Source organism: Podarcis filfolensis, assembly GCF_964270895.1.
Source record: "Podarcis filfolensis genome assembly, chromosome: 8".
NCBI lineage: Eukaryota > Metazoa > Chordata > Lepidosauria > Squamata > Lacertidae > Podarcis > Podarcis filfolensis.
Genome location: NC_139611.1, coordinates 51,211,135 through 51,228,548, shown reverse-complemented (window position 1 = coordinate 51,228,548; position 17,414 = coordinate 51,211,135). Strand labels below are relative to the sequence as shown.

The following is a 17,414-nucleotide window of genomic DNA, read 5'->3' as shown; positions in this document are numbered from 1 at the left end:
GCTTCCCATTGGGCTGCTTGTTTGGAAGGTACCGAAGGATCCGCCCCGTTTTTATGCACCAGGAAGTTCAGGCTGCCAATCAGTGGGCGCCCCGAACCGTGGCCTTGACAGGAGAGGCCGCCTGGGGGCTGGGGTCGTCTGAACTCAGGTAAGGAACGGGGTGGGAATTCAGTTCGTCCTTGGCTGCAGCTCACAGCTCTGACCAAGGTGCTGTTTGATCGCCTTGTTTTTAGAAAGCAAAAGCGCCGTGTCCCAGAGCATCAGCAGAGTGCATATGCTCGCATAGATTAATTCCACTCCTGCTAGGAGGAGGAGAGGAGATCTCTCAGCGCTCTTGGGAAGATTTGCTAGCGGAAAGCTGCTCCAAGGCAGAGAGGGGACTGCAGAGGGAAAAGGAGGATGCCCTGCTGCGCTCTCGCGGGCAGGTTGGAACTTGCTGGCGGGCTGTGATGACTAATGATCATCAGGAGATCGTTTTGAGGAGCGCTGTTAGGTATCCCCTGTGCTGTGGAGGCTGTTGCCGGTTCCATGCTTTGGAACATTATTCTAGCAGAGATGCAACAGGCCACCTGGCTTCTGACTTTCAGGAGTCTCTTTGAAGACCTTTTTTTTGTTTGTTTGTTTTTTGGCCAGCAGTCCTATGCGAAGTTGTTTTTAAAAATTCTTGAGGAAGGCAGTCATATTAATGATTTTTCTGGGGGTTTTTTATGTTGCTGTCCATTGCCCTGATATTTTATGAAAGATGTATATATCGGCCCACTTTTGTGGAATAATCTGCCAATAGAGATCCAGCAGGTGCCTTCTGTTTTAGCTTCTAAGTGCCTCCTGAACATTTTTATTTTCCATTGGGCTTAACGCAGGCAATTAAGATCACATATTTCCATAGCTGTTGGCTGATTTCGACATTTTTGTATGTCTTTCTTACTGTATTTTATAGTTGTTTTTTTAAAAAAATAATGAATAGAGGTATATAAATATTTTAATAAAGAGCAGTCAATCACAGCAAAACAAAAAACAAAACAAACAAACAACCCTCCACCTTGTTTGAGAGGCCAGCTGCTTAGCATACTTTTGGAAAGCGATTTTGGCATTTTCCTGGAAAAAAACAACCACCTGCCATCTCCAGTAAGGGGAGGTCTGCCTTGTAAAGGATGTTGACATGTGGTTTTCATAAGTCTTTCATGCCATCTGTCATTCTGTGGACAGCCTTGGGCAGCAAGTGTCTCAGGAATCACACTGCCGGTGCATCAGAGGTCAAGGATAGCTCTCAAAGCCTCGGTTTAAAGCATTACTGGCAGGGCTAGTATGGCTGCACTCCTAAGGGAAAGTCTGCCCTTCAGAAAGGTTTAAGAGAGAGGGAGGGTTGGATTTTTTATTTCTTAATGGTGGGTGGGTGATGTTCCTTTAGGAGCCGCACTGCCTCTCTGCATCCCTGCTTCTGCAACTCCATGATACCAATTGAACCTCTATTTTTATCCAACAGGATATTAAAAACACAAGAAAACATCGAACATTAAAAATTTCCCTAAAAAAGGCTGCCTTCAGATGTCTTCTAAAAGTCAGGTAGTTGTTTATTTCCTTGACATCTGATGGGAGAGCGTTCCACAGGATGGGCGCCACCACCGAGAAGGCCCTCTGCCTGGTTCCCTCGCAGTGAGGGAACCGCCAGAAGACCCTCAGAGCTGGACCTCAGTGTCTGGGCTGAACGATGGGGGTGGAGGCGCTCCTTCAGGTATACTGGGCCGAGGCCATTTAGGGCTTTAAAGGTCAGCACATTTAAAACAGCACAATTAACAGGATAGTAAAACATTCTCATATCCCCGTATTGGGAAGGTTAAGGAGTATTGGTTAGGGCAGGGTTGGGGAACCTCCCGTCTGCAGGTAAAATTTGGTCTGCCAAGCCTCCCCTTTTGGCCTATGAGGCCATTTCAGGTAAGCCATGCCCACTTGCCTACTCCTGTTGTCGTATATGTCAGGTGTGGGCCAGCTAAGGCAGGGCTTGGCCCAAAGGGACTTTCCAGGCACCGCCTACTGTAAGTGCCATCAAAACCTCCTGCACAACACTTCCCAAGAGCACCTGGCAACCAGCGGGTTGTCAGGTGCTTGGAAAGCGCTGCGCAAAGTGCCCTGCAAGCTCTGTTTGTGGCACCTGGGAAGCACCGAGCACATCAAATCCCTGCTCAGCCATGACGCTCATTGGGTGCCCTTGGGCGCCAGCCACTGCCTCCCAGCCTAACCTACTTCACAGGGTTGTTAGGATAAAACAGAGAGAGGGGAGACCTATGTGCACCGCCTGGAGCTCTGCGGAGAAAAGGTGGCATTTAAATGCAATAAGTAAATAAATAACAACGATTGAACAGAAAGGCAGCAATGCTCTTTCTTTTAAAGAAAGAATTCCCCTTCAAGAGCCACTGGGAACTTCCAGCTTCTCATGGAAAGAGCAACATATAAACTGTTTATTCTCCCCTCCGCACCCTGGGGTTTGCTTTTATGTTATTTTATTTCAGAATTCTGCCTCTCCCTTGCTGAGTCACTGACAAGGAATTCTTGGGCAGAGGCAGCAGAAATAGCTAACGGTTACCTTGACTCATCATGAACTTTACCTTGGGGTGGGAGAAAGCCACTCCTTTCTCAACAGTGCAGTAGTAGAATTAACTATCTGGGGCAGGGGGGCGGGTGTTGGGGGAGGGATGCAAGTGTAAATGTGCAGTGGGAAATTTAGATTTCTCCATGTTTGTTTTGGACACGTTTTGTTTCAATTGTTGTGCCATATGCTGATCTTTTCATATGCAAAGTCATCTTGTCTTTTTAATCAGTGAGCAAAAGGATGCTACGATTACTAAGAGCTAGCATGGGTTTCTCAAAAACAAGCCATGCTAGATGAATCACATTTCTTTTTTTTTGATAAGAGTTACAAGCTGGGTGGATCAGGGGAATGTGGTGGGCGTGGCATATCTTGATTTCAGTAAGGCCTTACACAAAGTCCCCCATGATGTTCTTGCAGAGAAGCTGGTAAATTGTGGCCTAGAGGATGCTACTATTAGCTGGATTTGGAGCCAGTTGACCTACTGAACCTAACAAGGGGTCACTAATAGTTCCTGTCTTCTGAGGGGTTCAACCTGTTGTAAACAAAAATTGCCCTTTTTCCTTATGGGGTATCCAAGAGCCCATATAGAGTCCTTACATAGGTTCCCTATTGGTAGGAAAGAATAACAGAAGGCAACCAGAGAATATTGAGAAGCAAAGCAGCTAGTAAGCTTGATCTTTATTGATCTGTTGCAACAGGGTGCTCCCCTCACCCACAGGAGAGGAGGAGGAACCCAGAAAAATGGTGTGCAAAGCCTTATAAAGACTTTTGAAATTGCCACCCTGTAGATCAAGACCACCCCCAGAAACATCATACATACATCACAGAAAAGGCGGTTTAAACAGAAATTTGAATGTTGTTTATCTCCTGTCTAGCAGGTTACTTGATTGGATTGCCTTGGGAGCCTGGCCAATCTTTTGTAATGATAAATACTTAGTTCCTGGGCCATGTCACAGGCTCGCACCCTATTCAGACACAGACATACCCTTAAGATAGGATTTGTGAAGGAAAAGACAATGGGGAGGCTTTTCCATTTTCCTTTGACCTTGCAGAGAAAACATTTGGTCGGTTTGGGACAGTTTGGGAATCAAAATGGTTCCAGGTCGGTCTTCCTGTGCTGATCTATGTATGTGCGGTTATGAACATTACCATATAGCTAAGACCTCAAAATTCCTATCATAGACCTATCTCTCCCAGCTTTGTGTTGTCTGCAAAGGTGATCAAGATTCACCCCAACCCTTTATAGAAGTCAGGGAAGAGAACCTTTTTCAGCTGAGAACCTTAGACATGGATTTTTTAAAATGGTGAGAAGTACCGGGGCAAGGCAGTACCCTGCGATGACCCACTCAAAACCTTCCTTCAATACCCTGGTTTGTGGAGTTTCCTTACAGCTCAATAGGGCCATTTGATTCTGATGCTACTTCACTGGTGTTTGTAAAAAAAAAAAAAAAAAGAGTGCCCCTCCCCTGTGCACATTGACTTGCTAGATCCTTCCCCCCTTCCAACTTTTGACACAGCACATGAATGAGGCCTCCTTTTTATATGGGGAGTGGCAAAAACGGTGGGGCAAGGAGTGTTTAAAATCAGGCACAACTTCCTTTTGCGTAAGCCTCCCCCCTTGCTTTAAAAAACAACAACCTTGTACTGAATACAAGGAAGTGACTTCATGGTTTCAGAAAGCAAACAGAGTTTATGGGGACTTCCTGTTGCAGATGCCTTCATTGTGACCTTTGAGAGTGTGACTGATCTCTTTGTGCCTGGGAGGAAAGGAGAGAGCACATGGTGGCTTGAGCAGGCAGAAGAAGAAAGCACATCCAGGGGCTCCTGGTATGTATGATGCAAAATGCTCTTTCCTGGGTATACATCTTCTTAGCAGAGGAATGGTGCTTCCCTCTGTAGTAAATAAAAATATGCCCTTTTCCCTTATGGGGTATCCAAGAGCCCATATAGAGTCCTTACATAAGTTCCCTATTGGTAGGAGAAAATAACAGAGGTCAACCAGAGAATATTTGAGAAGCAAAGCAGCTAGTAAGCTTGATCTTTATTGATCTGTTGCAACAGGGTACTCCCCTCACACGCAGGAGAGGAAGAGGACCCCCCAAAAATGCTGTGCAAGGGCTTATAAAGACTTTTGAAATTCCCCTCCTCTAGATCAAGACCACCCCCAGAAACATTATGCATTCATCACAGAAGGGGTGTAACCTAAGACCACCCCTCAGATAAGGCGGTCTAAAACAGAACATTTGCATGTTGTTTTCTCCTGTCGCTTTGTTTATTTCCTGTCTGGCAGGTTACTTGATTGGATTTCTTGGGGAGCCTGGGCAGTCTTTTGTAATGATAAGGCTCACACCCTTATTCAAACACAGATTAAGACAGGATTTGTGAAGGAAGAGACAATGGGGAGGCTTTTCCATTTTGACCATGCAGAGAAACATTTACTCAGTTTAGGAATCAAAATGGTTCCAGGTTGGCTTTCCTGTGCTGATCTATGTACGTGTGGTTATGAACGTTGCCATATATCTAAGACCATAAAATTCTTTTCACATTATCCCCCCTTTGGGGCTAGAATTTTTCTTAAAAATTTTTGCCCCACAAATAATAACATCGTATGTTGTAAATGGATGCCTTTGTATAAATATATCATCTAAAAATAACATATGTTGCATTTTGTTACTAAATTACTTGTGGCATTCTAGCTCTTGGGAGAAACATTTTCTCAATAGTGGCTATGCTTTACATTTAGCAGGAAGGTCCACTACTGACTGAAAAATGCAGTTGGTGTTTTGTCCTTCGCCATTTTTGTGTGTTTCTCAGGTGTCAAGCTAGCTCTTCTGTGGTCTCACACCGGCATAGTGCTACAGCAACACATCCTGTTGAATCCCCTCGGGGCTTTCATTTAACCATGTCGCCTGGCATTCACCATAGCTGGCACAGGTTTGGACATCTCATGAGAGAGATGCCTTTGCCTTGGCCTTTCTGTGGGATTTTATTATAGGCTGTGGTCTTGCACTCATGGGAAGTTGCTCACTTGCACTTAAAGGACCAAAAAGCTAATTGCAGCCTGGATACACTTGCCCAATTCAAACTGAGTCCAATTATAATTTTTATGTGCTCATGGTTCTCAACTTATCAAAACAAACTGTTAAAAGAAAACCATTCTTAAAAAGGGCACTTGTCCAAATAAGTCAATTTAACTCTATAAGGGATCATTCCTGCTAAACCAAAGCATATCCACCTTCATGTATCTTAGAAGCTTCTCCTTGGTAAAGCGAGTTTTAGCACATTTTTAAAATGGGTAGGGAAGGTTGGCATAGTGCCAGGTGGGACAATCTAAACATTGGACTACACAATAGCCTGGTCTATTAGAACGCATAAAATGTATGAGAATCCTCCACTGGGGTGTAAGGAATAAGACATTAAACTTAAAAACAATTACACACAAAAATAGCCCCCCCCCCTTTGTGGAAATAACACACTGTCAGACACATTTCAACATTCCTACGTAATAACACATAATACAAAACAAACTAATTAAGTATCAGTTGCATATCTTGAGACAATTGTGATATTTTTACGCATGTATCTTCTCAATGCCGGAGCACAGTCTTGAGGTTCAAAAGTGAGAAAATGTCCTTGCAATTCAACTCCTCCCCCCTTTGTCAGCCCCACTCCCCCGACAGTCTATATCCTTTGAAAGAGATAGCTGTGGCCACTTTGAAAACTTTGGTGTCTGTTGTTGTTGCAGGTCTTGTGGTGGCGAAGCTTTTCATTGGATCTGTAGTAACGCATTTGTAGAAGTGATATCCTGTAAGGGGCAGGATTTTGGGGACTTAAAAGACATAGAGTTAGAAAAGGGAAGGGGCGAAAGGCAAAAAGGATGTCCTTCAGTTTCTGTGGGAAGCTGCAAATAATAAAAAATCTTAGCGGATTAAGCATTTTATTCATTTCAATATTATTATCATATTTCCATATAATTACTGTCATTATCTGCTAAGTTTGTTTGCTTTCCTTCACTTAGTTTTTGTTGGTTTTTTTCATATTAATAAAAAATTACTCCACATGTATAGAAAGAGAACTGTAAAAAATACAACAAAGGTTAAAAAATAAAAAAGCAAAAAATTAGATTACCAGTCAGATGAAAACAGACTTGACACAAAGACATCAGATTTAGAAAAGAATTATTATTAAATAATACAAAGATATTATCAAAACCACACAGATTACTACTGGACTGAAAAAATGGGAAAACAATGGAAAAGGGCTTAAAATGACTTTCAATGTGTGATGGACATGTCCCCAAAGTAAAACACACACACACACACACACACACACACACACACACACACAATGACCTATGAGGAACCAAAAATAATAATACTCAGGCAAAAAGGTAAACAAATACCATTCCACAAACAATGTTTGGTTGTGCTTCGATTAATTTCATAGACATCATGGAAAAACTGATTTAATAAATGAAAACAGATTATTTGTAACTTAAAGTGTCAAAGCCACAAAGAGATGGAAGTCACTAATACAGCAAGGTTTCAGACTTGTTTCACAGAACAGAAAGAAAGTTGCTGTGGGAGAAAAGAAGGGACAAACACTTTGTTAGTGGGGTTCACATATCCTGTTAAAAGGGAAAATTATTTCATGTGAGAAGTCAGTGGGAGTGCTTTGATATTTACCTGTGAAAAGAATTTGGCATGTTAAGATTTGAAACTTGGCAACCTCTTGACTTTTGGTGGTTCAGTAGCCTTTGGAGCAAAAGACACATTAAGGGTGATTTCCCTCAATGGTTCCAAGTTTTACATAAGGAAATTTAGATAGGTTTCTCCCTGCAGCCCAAGCTCTCCAAACCTCCTCTCTCCCCCCTCCTTTCTCTCTCTCTCTCTCTTTTTGTAAGCTGATCTAGCCTCTGTGCATGTGCAGAGTTCATGTCTCAGCAAACAGTTTTATACTATTGAAAATGTTGAATCTTTTGGCTAAATTACCCTTTGAATAAAGGAAATAAAGGGTAAGGAGTAGATTAAAAAAAAATAGGGTTAGATTTAAAACAAAACAAGAAACTACGCAATTCAAGCATTTACCAAAGCTAGAAATTTTCTAAGGGATCATGTTTCCTGCAGCCCAAGCAAGGGAGTGCTTCCTTTATTTACAGGAAAGGGCTATCATTATTGGTCATATTATCGGTCATTTTATCTGGTCATTCGCAGAACAATGCCACGCCCTTATATATGGGAAAAAATGGCCAGAGAGTCAGAATTTATAGGATTTTTAACATTCTCAGTCATTTTAGCCTTACCATTTGCAGACAAATTTTTCTGCCCTTTATTTACAGGATAGATGGTCAAGGCTCATTCTACTTGACTATATGAATTTTTATGTGCTTAAACTTTGAGTAGACTTTTAAGTCTGATTTTTGTAAATAATAGACAAAATGATAAACACTGTAATCACTCAAATGCCTGATATCACCAGTTCTGCTTCAAAACATCACGGCTTTTACCTCTCACCTTTTAAAAAAACAAAAACAAAGAGCAAAGTTGGGCTGAATTTCAACTCATCACATGCTTGCAGACACATGGCCCTCCACACAGCCACAAATTCAGAGAGCTGAAAGGGACCCTGAGGTCATCTAGTCCAACCCTAAAATACAGTGTTCATAGCAAGATTTGTACTACCCGAGACACACACACATACTTATGTACACAGACACAACTGGGGAGGAGACCACAAGCCATGCTCCTATCATGTACTAAGGAAGAGGAAAATAAAAGTACCCAACTTTACACAGAACCCTTTTAGCAGATCTTGAGATAGTTTGAGTTTGCTTCCTTAGACTAAAGAATGCAAGTAACTAGAGAAATTATCTTTAAAGGAAGATTAAGTGAACAGTTGTTTTTTTCTAAGATAGGGAGAGGATCTTTTATTAAGCATAGTTAAAACAGCCATTGATTTTATTTAAAAGGAATACAAAAGTGAACAATTTTTCCTGAACTTGCAGAGGAATAGTAAGCCTAATCTATGCCCCCCCCCCTTTGCAGTTTCCTTTAAAGGAAGCTTACTCGGGAGCAAATTTACCTGGCACAGAAGTAAGAAGGGAAAACCCCTGAAAGAGACAGAATGAAACAAGGGGGGGCATTTTCTAAGAAAAGAGGCCAGGAAGTCTTATAGAGACTGATATCAGGAGCCTTACAATAACTCTTCTGTCCAACCAAATCAAAGTTAAAACTGGACTCAGATATTTTTCTTAGAAGGAAGACCATACTTTCATAGGCATATGCTTAATGAAGTACATACAAGGAGGAAGACTCTTTTGAGCCTCTCTCAAATAACAAACATTTGCACACTTCATTCTCATTTTTGTCTTGTTTAAGATTGATAAGGCCCAACATGGCTTTCTTAGATTTAAAATTTTGGAGCAAGCTTGCATTTTTATTTTAGATGGCACATTTAAGATAAGCAGCTGCTGGATGTTACCTAAGTACAATTTAAGCACAAGAAAAACGTTTCTTAAACACAAATTGAAGGGGACTGTCAGAGTCCAGGCCGGAAATAAGCGCCAACTGGGCTTCTTTCCCATCAGGAGTCTGCGGGTTCATTTCTTTGATTGAGGTGCACCCATTTTAAGAATTTTAATAGCGCTAGCTTTTACTTTTATACTGCAGTCGGGGTTTTATCCCCACTTTTCAGGAAACACAATAAATAACCCCACAGTAGACTCAATTTGGACAACTCCGAGAATTAGTACTGTGACACACCACCGTTCGTCTGGCCTGACTTACTAGGCTGGTACAGCTGTTGGCCTTTCCTGGCTACTAAGCTAACAGTGCGGTCAGCGATCTCAACCCCCCCCCTTTGGTCATTACTCAGCCAGGGAGCCCACAGCAACCTTCTGCCTCTTACAATCTAACCTGAGAGTTCCCTACTGGACGCTTGCGTAGCGCAGTGCCAGATTGGGACTCAGAAATGACAAAGAAGGAAAGGAATCAGGTGCCCTTGCTTTCTCTGCTCACAGGTCATCTCTAACAAAGATCGCCATGGCAGAGGTGCGGCTGCACCTGGGAGTTATAGTTTCAGTACAGAAGAAAAAGCACAACCTTTTTCTGGGCAAAACTCCGAAGGAATAGGTCGGCATATAGACTGTAGAAGGGAAATGAAAGAAGTCACACAAAACTTTTGCCTGGGCATACTCCGAAGGGCTAGGGCTGGTGTTGAGATCGAGGGGACAGAAAGGAAGAGAAGGCAATTTTTAGATGAGGAAAAAAGTAGAATTTTTAGATTTGAAGGGAAAAGGAAGAATTAAAGAATTTTGGTTGCTGTGGTTTAGAGAACCCAACCCACTACCCGTGTTTCCTACTTAATACTCACTTCCGCATGCGCTGTTCCTGGTGATCCCACGAAAGGGGGGATAATGTGAAAAGAATGCCAAAGGGGGGATAATGTGAAAAGAATTTTATGGTCTTAGATATATGGCAACGTTCATAACCACACGTACATAGATCAGCACAGGAAAGCCAACCTGGAACCATTTTGATTCCTAAACTGAGTAAATGTTTCTCTGCATGGTCAAAATGGAAAAGCCTCCCCATTGTCTCTTCCTTCACAAATCCTGTCTTAATCTGTGTTTGAATAAGGGTGTGAGCCTTATCATTACAAAAGACTGCCCAGGCTCCCCAAGAAATCCAATCAAGTAACCTGCCAGACAGGAAATAAACAAAGCGACAGGAGAAAACAACATGCAAATGTTCTGTTTTAGACCGCCTTATCTGAGGGGTGGTCTTAGGTTACACCCCTTCTGTGATGAATGCATAATGTTTCTGGGGGTGGTCTTGATCTAGAGGAGGGGAATTTCAAAAGTCTTTATAAGCCCTTGCACAGCATTTTTGGGGGGTCCTCTTCCTCTCCTGCGTGTGAGGGGAGCACCCTGTTGCAACAGATCAATAAAGATCAAGCTTACTAGCTGCTTTGCTTCTCAAATATTCTCTGGTTGACCTCTGTTATTTTCTCCTACCAATAGGGAACTTATGTAAGGACTCTATATGGGCTCTTGGATACCCCATAAGGGAAAAGGGCATATTTTTATTTACTACACCTCTCCATCCCTGAGGTGCCTAAAAATAACGTGAGCATTTCTACTCAGTCTTACTTTTTTGAGAGCCGTAGTTCTGCATGAGAGCCAGTGTGGTGTAGTGGTTAAGAGCCGTGGACTCGTAATCTGGTGAACCGTGTCCCCGCTCCTCCACATGTAGCTGCTGGGTGACCTTGGGCTGGGTGACCTTGGACTTCTCTGAAGTCTCTCAGCCCCACTCACCTCACACAGTGTTTGTTGTGGAGGAGGAAGGGAAAGGAGAATGTTAGCCACTTTGAGACTCCTTCAGGTAGTGATAAAGCAGGATATCAAATCCAAACTCTTTTCCATTCCGCCAAATGCAGCCACCCAGTGCCAGGAACAGAGGAACTTATTTTGCATGTGAGAACTCCTCGATAGCAGCTCCAGGTATGGCTTGGAGATAGGCAGCCTGTAGACTCAAGGCAGACAATACTGAGATGGATGGACCAAAGGTCTGATTCAGTATAAGGCAACTTCATCCGAGCCTCTCTCAGAGGGGACACCTGGAAAAGGGCTTCAGGTGAAGGTTGAAGGGTCCTGGGAGGTTCATACTGAGAGATGCAGGCCAAAATATATTTGGGTCCCGACCTAAAAGGTCATTTCACCTCCTCCAATCACTGCACTCTGCAAGTAAGGGCTTCCTGAAGATACCATCTTATCAGGAGATCTGTTCCACACAGTACTATGTAGGAAGTGAGCCTTTAGTGTTGTAGCACCTGCCCTTGGAATGCCATCCCATTAAATATTAGGCGACATCTCTGTTGTCTTTTCAGCAGCTACTGAAGACCAGCTTCTTTCAATGAACCTTTTAAAGCAGGGCTATTTCCCAGTCTGTGTCAGTCCTGGACTTGTACTGGGTCCCTTTGGGAGGAAGGGCCAGATATAAATTTAGTAAATAAATAAGTAAAAAATAAAACCAAGGTAATTTGCAACAGTATCATTCTAAATGAGATCAGGTTCAAGTCTTAATGAGACTACTTAACTCATTGGCATTTATTTCTGCATTCAAAGCACCTGCCCTCCCGCTGAGCTAGGGAGCAGGCCACCCAGTGTTGAGCATTCATGTTTTGAATTTGGGTGGGTTCAGCTTTCCTTATGAATTTAATTTTGACTCCATCTAGGATAGCCGCAGATGGAACCTGCAGCAAAAACAACAACCAGTTGACAAGGGAGGTGGCTTCCTTTAGGATTTGGCAACAAACACTGAATAGGGAACTCTTGTGGATATTCATATGATTCCTCCTGCCTGACTTTTTACCGAAAGATGTCATTGATTATCTGCCTCCAAGGCTTAGTGCACACAACCAGGTTGCCGACTGACAGAGTAACTTTGCCCTCTTGATATTCACACAATGACATGTTCTTGTGAAGGGTGTCCATGTGATAAGTTCATAAGTTATTGCATGAAATGTTTTACCTGACGACCTAACTATGTGTAGCCCCTTTTCACAATACTAATTTGCCTGCTCAGAGTCATGTCCATTAACTTCAGTGGATCTGAGTAGGACTAGCATTGGGTACCACCCTTTGGCATTTTTCACCTCGGGAATAATGCATCGTTTATTGTGGTGTTTTCCTGGACTCCTTCATGTTATTTCTGCTTATTTCATAGACTGATGTTTGTTCATCTTGGGTGCGTTTGTTTTCCAGAAAAGAAAGCTACATTCCCAAATTTGCAACCAGCTGCCCTAGGAGAATGCCGGTGCTGGCCCCAGACGCTTGGAGCTACATCCCTGAAGAAATCCTGGCCAATATATTTTACTACTTACCTCTTAAAGATCAGCACACAGTATTCCACGTGTGCCGGCCCTGGGCTGCGGCAGTTTCTACCAGCTCCGTCTGGAGTTTTACAGAGGTCAGGTAAGAAGGGAGAGCTTAAAGTGCAGCCTCTGTTTGAAGGTCTCCTGTGAAGGAGAGGCCACCACCTCCCGAGGAAGCCTATCAAGTGCCTCTTCCCATTTGGAAGCTTATCCTGTTGTGCTGCAATTGGTTCTAGTGGAGCAGAAGTAGCCTACAGTGTCAGATCTTTATCACCTCACCCCAAGAGGCCAGTTTTCAAGTGAGGGGTGTGGAGAACAACCCACTTGTCCATGTTTGATGGCATCTTGACATCAAATGATTGGCAGGTGGGTTGTCCTATCCGTATGCAGACATTGGCCCAAGGTGATGGAGTGGGTGGGACCTGCTGCCCAAGCAAGATTGAACTCCCTCGTCAACTCAGTCTTGCTTCTTGCAAGGTTTGGACTCTCTAGCCAGTTCTCAGCAGAGAGCTGGGGCCACCTGAGGCTTTCTGTAGGCTGGCAAGGCTTCTACTGCAGCCACCCCTTGCCTTCCTTGAGGAGCTGGTTGTGCTGGCTTAAAGGTTCCTTGGCCAATTCCATAGGTGCTGACTTCTGCAATATGGAAGGGATGGGGGCCTTGTCATGAGGAAGTTGGGACAGCTACAGCCTCAGGTTTGGAGGGCCTAGGGGGGAGTCCTGAGATTCTTCCACCCCACCTCCAGCCGCCCCACTGACTGGAGATTTCCTTCTCATCTGTATCTTCCTCAGGGAAGTTTGAGGAGTCTGAAAACCCATATGCCTATATCAATGAACGCATTCCTGATACTTTGGATTACTATGAGTTTCTATTGAATTGTATTAATGATGTGATGAATTTGGGATTTTTTAAATTTTTGCTTTATATGCTACTGTGCTTTTGATATTACTCTAGTGATTGTCATGTTTGTTAGTTTTTAAAGCAATTGTTTTTCTTGTGAGCTGCTTTGAGCTCAACATTTGTTGTTAGAAAAGCAGGATGCAAATATTAAACTGAAATTTTTTTTAAATCCCCCATCATTTTTTGTCCAGTTGCAGCACAGAGGATGAAGATGGCGAAGGCACTTTGCAGAGCTTGCACCAGTTTCTGAGCCACATCAAGCACCTGAAGATAGCCTTTGATCAGTCTCAGGAGAAAACCCAGAGGAACGTCACTCAGATTTTAGACATGCTGGCCAAGCAGAACCACAAGTTGCAGGCTCTGTGCATTGTGTGCAAAGGAGAAAACCCCCTTTTCTATTCCGGCCAAGACATCATTCAGAGCATCCGGAGAATCTGCCAGAGCCAGAATAAGACCAACCTTCAGCTTATCGATTTCCGCCAAATGCCTTTCACTCTGGACGACGGGCTCATTCAGCTGATTGCATCCAGCAGTCCAAATCTGCATACCCTGTTCATCAACAACCGCACCCTGGTTTGCAACGTCAAGCCAGAGACGATCTGTGAGGTTCTGAGGGTTTGTCCTAAATTATCTACCCTGGGGGTCTACTATGCCAGCCTATCTGAGGATGTTTTCCAGGAACTGGTAAAGTCAAATCGAGGGCCTTTCAAGTGCCTGGATATTTTCTGCGAGCGCCTGGACAAGTACATCCCCGTCATCCCGGAAAAGCTTTGGGCTATGGTTCGTGAGAGATATCCACAGCTGCAGGTGGAGATGGAGTTCGACCACACAGTCCCTGCATGGAAGATCCCTCGGATTCTAAAGCCCAATATTCCCGTAACCAGTTTACAGCTTAACACTTACACGTACATGGTGAACCAGATTCGGTTTGCCACCAGCAACTACAGCAAGACTCTGGAAAGGCTGGTCATCCGCACTACGCCATCTGATGACCTCAACTCCTCGCTAACAGATCTAGCCAAAAAGTGTGTGCATCTGAAAGAGGTCCACTGTTACTGTGTGGTTAGCCCAGCCGTGGTACAGGCCTTTCTTTTACACTGCAAGGGTTTGAGAAGGTACACTCTAAAGGTCACCACGGGACGCAGCACTTGGAAACCAACAATAATCCAGTGATTTTCCATCTGCAGTAAAGGCACATTCACACCTATCCTCTCGGACAGTAGCAGTTTAGGCCTTTGGTAGTGTCCGGGGTGTACATTTCAGTACTGTCTGCACCACTGAGGCTGCAATCCTAGCTCTGCTAACCTCTGAGTAAACCCCACTTACTTACTCCAGAGTTGGCATGGTTAGGATTGTGGTGCAATTCCATTTCCTCTCACTTTGTTGCTAAATTTACTGCTGGAGTAGGCAACTGCTCAGGAGTAAGATGGGTAAACACAGAATCCAAATAGAATTACACACTTCTCAGCTGATATGGCTAAGATTGTGCTCCAAGTGCTACTGTATTCAGTGGGGCTTACTCCCAGGTAAGTAGGGTTAGGACTGCATCCTAAGTCCCATTACCTATTAGTGTGAACAAATCACAGTCTTTGCCCTAGAAACAGGTGAACAATGTTTACAGAGTGGCATATATTTTTCAGATTCTTGCAAAATCATAGCACTTTAAATCTGTGATATGATCATAATTCACAATAAATATTTGTATACGAAATACAGCGTTTTTATAGTTCTGCTTAATAATATTGATATGGGGATTTTTTTGTCAGAAACATGACTATCGTGCAGCTTGGGCCCCCTCTCTCAAGTTCAAATCCTCTTCATCGGGGTGGTGTCAGGGAAGATCAGAAATTTTTATTTTTATTCAATTTATATACTGTCCTTTATCGAAAGATCCCTGGGCAGTGTACAACATTAAGAAGACATTTTATGGAGAATCATCATAAAAACACAATCATAGCTGTCAACTGTCCCTTATTTGGCGGGAAAGTCCCTTATCCCAGCACCGTGTCCCGCTGTTGTCCCTTATTGATGATGTCCCTTAAATTTCCCGGGTTGCAAAGGAAGCAGCTCCTCTCCCTCCCTCCCAGCCAGGGAGGAGGGAGGCTCCAACTGTGTTGCTTGGCTGCGTTGCTCACCCAATAAAGAGTCTAAGAACGACTGGGCGGGGTGGAGCTTGCATGCCTTGTGCCGATCAAATCGGCCGCGTTGCCTGGGGACTCACCTTTGCTCAGGGCTTCCCAGCAGAGAGGTGACGGTGGTTTCCCTTGCTGCATCCCCTTTGCCGGGTTGCTGTGCTGTGGGAACCACCACTTGAGGCTTCTTTTGGCTGCTGGCTGGGCTTTCTGCCTTTGGCTCGGAGGGGCTCAGAAGTTGAACATACCTGTGCTTGGAAAATCCCTTATTTTGGCTGCTGATCCCTTATTTTTGAGGCTGCTGGTCCCTTATTTTCAAATCTGTAACTTGACAGCTATGAACACAATACAAAACACAATGATAGGCAGCATAATGATAAAACAATCGTGACAACAGCCCCATCCCTTTAACAGGCCATAGATTATTTAATGGCCAGATGCCTGGATAAAGAGGAATGTTATTGCCTGGTGCCTAAAGACATGTAATAATGGTGCAAGAGGAACTTTTTCTTGGTTTGTAAGCTGGACTCAGTTCCCATTAGCCTTTGTAAGCATGACTCATGGCCGGGGATGATGGGAGTTGGAGTGGAGTCTAGCATCCTGGAGGGGGGGGGAGGGGCACAAGTGCCCAAGTGGTCTAAACTAAACTAAAAAGCTTCTAAATTAAAACAAAAAAAGGGGGGGACACATTGGAGGCATACAAGAATGGTGTAAAGGCACAAGGGGGCGCTGCAGCCTAACAAACGAGGATTAAGGAATCCTTCAAAGCCAAGCTCACATTCTCCTGTTGCCCCCATGATGTGTAAGGCTTCCTTCCCCCTAACTGAGGCAAGAAGTCTCAGGAACATCACCCCCACCTGATGCAAGCAGGGAGCTGGGCTTGTGCTCAATATAATCATCACATATACGAGGTGCCATCAGTCCTTTGAATAAAACAGCAAATATTATCATGACGAGCTACTTCTATGTAAGCCACACCTGGCTTATTTATTCCCCTGGTAGGCAGAGATAGAACTGCCCTGGCCAGGAGCAATGTATTTAAACTATCATAGATAATATCAATTATCCAAACATCCAGAGTTTTCTTTAAATACAAAATAAGAACTCCTGCAAAGTGCAAGCTCCTGTTGTACAGAGAAAAAGACGTGGGGGTTGGGGAAGAACACAACAGGACTTGTTTCCGAGAAGAGACAGAGCGGATCGTTGCAATGTGCTCTGCACATGGCTGCCCTTGGAGACAACTCAAAATGGCCCAAAATGCAGCGGCCAGATTATTGGCTGGGTTTGCCTTGGGACGTGTATAATCCCTTGCTCCAAAATAGCTGCACTGGCTGTCAATTTGTTTCTACGCAGAAGTAAGCTCCACTGAGTTCCATGGGGTTTACTCTCAAGTAAGTATCTACTGGACTAATGAAAATTGGCTCTGCATCTATTTTCTTCTGAATGCTAAAAATGTGTTTCACTTTTGTGGTTGCACCCCTAAATGTCCCACCCCTCAACAATGATTGCGGAGCCTCCAAGCAGTGCTGGATTTATGTACGGTTGTACCTCGGGTTAAGAACTTAATTCGTTCTGGTGGTGTGTTTTTAATCTGAAACTGTTCTTAACCTGAAGCACCACTTTAGCTAATGGGGCCTCCTGCTGCTGCCGTGCCGCCGGAGCACAATTTCTGTTCTCATCCTGAAGCAAAATTCTTAACCCGAGGTAGTATTTCTGGGTTAGCGGAGTCTGTAACCTGAAGCGTATGTAACCTGAAGTGTATGTAACCCGAGGTACCACTGTATAAGCTAAACAAGCTATAGCCAAGGGCCCCACTCTCTTGGGGGCCGCAAAAAAATTTAAAGAAAAAACACCTGGATGTACATTTCCAAAATATAAGATAAAAAACAAAATAAAACCTACAAACAGCAACAGTGTTTTGTGT

General features: G+C 43.7%; 1 protein-coding gene and 1 long non-coding RNA gene across 7 annotated transcripts; one reads left to right on the top strand and one right to left on the bottom strand.

Annotated features, from left to right (window-relative positions):
• Positions 1-33: 33 nt before the first annotated feature.
• Positions 34-15,069, top strand: FBXL8 (F-box and leucine rich repeat protein 8; the record flags this gene model as incomplete). Of its 6 annotated transcripts, XM_083624964.1 has the most annotated exons (6): positions 34-148; positions 1,484-1,563; positions 3,785-3,891; positions 4,300-4,414; positions 12,351-12,560; positions 13,550-15,069. In XM_083624964.1, the coding sequence occupies 2 exons, from the start codon at positions 12,397-12,399 to the stop codon at positions 14,529-14,531; spliced, it is 1,146 nt and encodes a 381-aa protein (XP_083481090.1). In that variant the 3' UTR covers positions 14,532-15,069. The 6 variants fall into 6 exon arrangements, with proteins under 6 accessions (XP_083481090.1, XP_083481086.1, XP_083481088.1 ...); XM_083624960.1 differs by lacking the exon at positions 3,785-3,891; XM_083624962.1 differs by lacking the exons at positions 1,484-1,563; positions 3,785-3,891 and having other exon boundaries at positions 50-148.
• On the bottom strand, positions 3,234-12,344 carry LOC310767733. Its single transcript, XR_014551039.1, has 2 exons — positions 10,683-12,344; positions 3,234-4,478 (listed from the first exon to the last, which is right to left on the bottom strand). It is a non-coding gene; the product is annotated as an uncharacterized lncRNA (long non-coding RNA).
• Positions 15,070-17,414: the final 2,345 nt, after the last annotated feature.